The following is a 5,614-nucleotide window of genomic DNA, read 5'->3' on the forward strand; positions in this document are numbered from 1 at the left end:
TAAGCTATAGGCAAAGCTCAAAGACAAAAAGAGCACATTTAAGTGAAACTAATGTTTAGAATTATTAATAGTAGCTGCAGGTTCTCACAAATCACAGGCCACAGATGCATCTTTTGCGCAAGACACAAAACGTCTTCAAGAATCTAAAGCTAGTCTAGTTGCTTTTGACTTATCCCCTCTTGTTATAACGTGCATCATTATTTATTGTAGTCAACTGTGCAGAACAGGCTGTAAATCGCAGCCAGAGAGAGCACGCATCCGTCAATTTATCAGTCAAACAAGCTTCAAATACTGGCAGAGACCGCAGGTAGTGAGAGTCTAAAAGCGAAACAAGTTACTCTCAAACATACTTTTTTCATTCTCTGGTTGAAAGTTTCACATCTATCATCGTGGTCCTAAAAGTCAGTGTGGACCTTTTACTATTTACTTCTCCTTGACAGTAAACTGAGTTCTAGACAAAACAAAACATCGAAATACAGAATCTTAAGCTTTTATCTTCATTTTCTGACATCTTCAAGACCCAACAATTAATCGCAAGACTAATCGACAAACTGATGAACACAGAAAATAATCAGCAGATGCAGCCTTCGCCAAGAGCGATGTCACAGTGTACTGAGACACCCTGTAACACACTTGGAAGTCAGCAGAAGTTTCAAAGAGTTTTAGCTGCTGCCAAGTTTCCAAGTGTAGGTACTTTGTTGACTTCAGCACATTGAGATGACAACACAGAAGACAGATTTTCCCTTTTTTTCCCCTTCAAATGCCTTCAAATAAGACATCACACGATTTGTTCATTTCAAGCCGACTAAACTCTTAAATCTGCATTTGCTTTGTAGACAGGTGATCTCTACTGGTGGACAATTTATTCTACATTTTGTGTAAATGACTGCTGGCTTCACTTCATTCCCTACAATCATATGCCTTGGACAGTCCTCTGCATGCTCTGCACACTGACAAGCCGGTCGTGACTTCAGGCTTTGAGCTGCAGCTGAGCCTGTGGTAATGCCCCAGGCTCATTTGGACTGCGCTATCAGTTTGCTCTCTGCTAATTGAGCTGTTGAGAATGCAGTTTGCAGGGGGCTTTAATCTGACAGACCCGTGGGCTAGTAAGCATGTACAAAGCATACAGAAACAGAAGCTGATGTGTTGAACACACACACCTGCGCAGACACTTCTCTGACACCTTTGGCACCTGCCACGGAACAAACTGATTGTGCGCCATCGCAGTTGTTGCCGAAACGGGCAGCTGCACGTACAGGAGCGAGGCAATAACGCTGACAGATTTGCTGTGGGACAGTGAGAGGAAGGAGAAAATGAGTAGATTTATATGATCTTCTCAAGCTTCTCCGTGACTAACCTGCATAAGATCCTTTGCACCCAGTATGCAGCCGGCCGACCTCCAGTGCGGTCTAATCCATCTTAGTCCGCAGCAGGTCCTCACTGAGCAGCAGAACCAATTCCTAGTAAAGAAGCTGATAACAGAATGTCATTTATGTGAATATTAATCAGTGACATAAGGAGACGAGGCATCGTAAAGGAAAAGATATGAGCTTTGGGGTTTAATTTAATGACTGATAAATGAAAAAGAATCACTGCCGAAGAATTAATATTCATTTTTCTTTGCGTTCATTATGGTTGTCGGTTGAGGCAACTTATCTTCCTATGAATAAGAAAAATGGTGCATCAAAAACTATACATCAAAGACCTCTATAATAAATAGAGATTCTTCACAGTTTGGGAACAAGTCTGAGCAAACAAGGGCAGTGACAAGTGAAACAAGGCAACAGAAAAGGAAGATATTTTCAGGCGCGTGAGCATGGTAGAGGCACAAAGTCAGTGGATTTAGCTGTGACGTCTGAAACTGTAAGACGCTCATACATCACAAGACCGCTGAACTTCTCTCAAGGACGACGAGAAGACAGAATGAATAAGATCACAGGCCGGTTTGCAGTCTCAGGACACCTGACCCCTCCATTTTCTGAGCTCTGAGGGCTCGGTGCTCAGGATGGAGTGCTTTTTCCCCAGAGAGGGAGAGGGTCAGTCGGGGGCCACCTACCTATCAGCCTGACAGAGCCGAAACGGTTTAATACCAAGATCACACCACCAGTGCAAACATGTACTTTAGAAAGCGCCAGTTAAGTTTGTTTATAAAAAAAATAAAAATAAACTGTTGTCAATGAATCCTATTAATTGTAGACAACAAAACTTTATACAGTCACTCATATTAATATGACACTATTATAAATATTTCAGGATTTAATAATGATGTTTGATTTACAGAGTAATGTGGCACAGTAAAGATGAGGCAGACTAACTGGAAGCTCCTGAGTAATCAATAGTCTCTGTTCTGAATGCGAATCAGTCCATCACCTTCACATTAATTGAGATACCTCAATTAATTACTGAGAAGAGATACGGTCATGGTTCACACTGCTGGTCTCTGCTGCTTGTTCTCCAACACTTATTTCTAATAATTCACCCTTTCTAAAGTACTTATATTAAAACCAATGAATGAAATTATAGTTAATATTTTTTTTTGCCCTTTGCATAATTGGCATGGCTTCTTATTTTCTCATAGCATGCCATTTTAAATCTTGGGAAATTATTAAATATGGGTTTTTAGAGCACTCAACAATCAATTCCTCTCAGAAATGTACATACATTGTCTTGTTTCTCATCAAACGCTTCTAACTGATCCATAGTAAGTGGTTTATTGACATCAATCAAGTGATTTCTACAATTTATAAACCCTTTACCCTGGTATTCTTAGCAGATGCCAGTATTTGAGTATCATTTTCTTATATGCTACCCTTTAGTGTAACAGTAAGTTGGCCTTATTCATGGTTCAAAACCATTTTAAATTTGTTTTTTATTTCTTATGAGCCATTATAATAACCGTAAAGACTACAAGGTTATTATATTGATGTAAAAACCTTTCATGAATGAACACATAGGTACAGATAGCTTCCTGCTAATAATAAATGACTACGTTTCTAACAGCTTATCCTACATTTCCTTTAAATTCATTTATTTTCACCAAACATAATGCTAAAGAGAGCTAATTTGAATAAGGAAACACATCCTTTTTGGAAGACCGCAGATTATATTCTACCAGAAGCTCTCAAACCTTTAACGTTATTTCATTTAAAAGAAACAATAATTTGGATTTTTCTAAGAAAATATAACTTTGTGTGTTGAGTTCAACACATAAAAAAATTATTACAAAAGTAACCATCAAGCACACAGGCTAGTTGATCAGTTGATGTTTAAAGGTTAGACCAAAACTTTAAAGGGTAACTAAACCTAAAATGAATGATGAATTGAAGACCATGTCAAGCACCTCAGATGCAGCATCTCAGTGCTACACTAGAATCTGTAAGACTCTAATGGTACGTGTCAACTCAATCCATCACTTCAGTGCTTCTCATTTACTGTCTGCGTGAGCAGCCCTGCAATGCATTATAGTTGCATTGTGATGCATCTAATGAGATCGAGCATTGTGCTGCCCGCTCCTCATCTGAATAAAGCTGAGGTCTAGGCTACTGTATGGAAGTCAGTAGCATCTGGGAGCTGCTCAGCGCATCTGGAATCTCCAGTTAAGTTTTAAAGCAACCATTACTGATCTAAAATGAAGACAGATACAGCACTGTACAGCTCTTTTCTTGCCTCAAATGTGAAGGGTGAGGCCTGCATTAGATCCCTGTTGAGGATTGATCATCTATTGTGATGCCGCCGAGTTGTACGGCCATCAAGCAACAAATGTTCGGAAGCGAAAACGCCCCTGTGGTCACGTACCATAAAGCTTCCTCTGTTATGTATATTAAGGGTAAATTGGAGAAGGAACCAACACTGAAATTACCACGGATGGCTAAACATGTGTGAAACACAACAAATTCGAGGACATGGAGGGAGTCTGGATGTAAAAATAGAAACTGGCATTTCATTACACCCAGAATAAAAAAGTAAGCAAACCGGTACTGATAGATAAACGCACATGCACATACATTTTAGGAAAAGGTGCATTTTATAGCAAATTTTCTGGGATAGGAAATACCTACGTAAACATACGAACATAAAATATAAATGATTGTGTCACTGATAATGATAGATACACCAATAAGTCGCGATATTAAAACCACTGACAGATGTGGTGTTCAACATTGATCATCTCGCTACAACGCAAAGCTCTCATTGCTGAGAAATGTTGGGAACATGCTGAACTTTGACACAAAAAAAATGCAAATGGAGCGAGTTTTCAAAAATAGATTTGTACATGCAGTTCCTTGATAATGAACACTTACAACCATGGCTGTTGTGTTTATTTTCCATGTCTTTTTGTACCTTTCTCCTCACAGAAAAGTCATGAATTCATATGCACAATACTTTCTGTTGTATGCTCGGGCAAAAATAATGAGTCCATGTGAAATGATGTTTCACCAGCAGAGTGTTAAAAGTGAGGGCGCGACCGTTTTCATGACGATCTAAAGGGAAATGTATCTCACGCCACGAGATGCTATGAAGCATTTTTCTCTGCTCTCCACTTCTTTTAATAATACACTTAAAAGAGAAGCCATCCTCATTCCTCTCTCAAGGTCACAACGTTTTCAGAAAAGACAGATGAAACACAGAGCAGGCGCTGGCCACAGTGATAGTGCCATCCCTCTGAATTTGCAAGTATGGATGACGGCCAGTGTTTGCACGGCAAAAGTAAGACATGTGGGTTTAAGTGATGAATGAGTCTGCAGCTCCTGGAAGAGCAAAATAAAGCAGAACCACTTAGCTTCTGTCAAAGCTGCACTACAGAGCCCACTGGTTGGGCAACTCACTTCTCAATGTGTGATTTGTCCGAGGGTAAATTACGAGCGTGTGGTCTTGTTGGCGTGGAAGCCCTCCAGAGATCTCGCTGCACATTGTACAAATTGAATTAAGATGTATTCATTTTGCTTGTTAATCAAGAGCAAACTGCATGCAGCTGGTTAACTAACTATAAAGGTCTCTCTACAGTGACTCTGTTTCCCCTCTTTCTACAGGGTGAGGGCTCCAACTTCCTCCAGTTGGGGTCCTCCATTGAGCAGCAGATCAACGGCATGTTCAAGGTGATGGAGGAGTACAATTGGGACAGTTTCGTGGTCATAACCAGCCTTTACCCGGGTTATGAAACCTACGTGGATTACATCAAGTCCTTCACTGACACCAGCTACTTCATGTGGGACCTGCAGGATGTTCTGACCTTCGACATGTCTGCCGACAGCATGAACGACATTCGAGCACGGAGGCTCCTCCAGCAGATCGACGCCCAAGTGCTGCTGGTCTACTGCTCCCACGAAGAGGCCCAGTATCTGTTTTCCATGGCTGCCGAGGCTGGACTGGTGGGGCCGGGTTACATCTGGATTATCCCCAGCCTGGCTGTGGGAAACCCAGACATCCCTCCCCCTGACAGCTTCCCTGTGGGGCTCATCAGCATCATCACAGACCGGTGGAGGATGAGCCTGAGGAAGAGAGTTCGGGATGGGGTGGCCATTGTGGTGAAAGGCGTGCAGAGCTTTCGGAAACAAAGAGGCTTCATACCCGAAGGTCACAGTGACTGTCACAACCCCGTCAAGGCATCAGCTAC

The 5,614-nt window shown here is 41.4% G+C and overlaps 1 protein-coding gene across 3 annotated transcripts in view; it reads left to right on the forward strand.

Annotated features, from left to right (window-relative positions):
* grin2ca (glutamate receptor, ionotropic, N-methyl D-aspartate 2Ca) overlaps positions 1 to 5,614 on the forward strand; it is a 50,576-nt gene that overhangs the window by 10,245 nt on the left and 34,717 nt on the right. For 2 of the 3 annotated variants that reach the window (XM_008294584.1, XM_008294585.1), the window contains exon 2: positions 5,031 to 5,614. This exon is cut by the window's right edge. In XM_008294584.1, coding sequence (XP_008292806.1) covers positions 5,031 to 5,614 — 584 coding nt within the window. The remainder of the gene's footprint in view (positions 1 to 5,030) is intronic. The other variant, XM_008294583.1, reaches the window with a different exon arrangement.

This window comes from Stegastes partitus, unplaced genomic scaffold, assembly GCF_000690725.1.
Source record: "Stegastes partitus isolate 25-593 unplaced genomic scaffold, Stegastes_partitus-1.0.2 Scaffold975, whole genome shotgun sequence".
Lineage (NCBI taxonomy): Eukaryota > Metazoa > Chordata > Actinopteri > Pomacentridae > Stegastes > Stegastes partitus.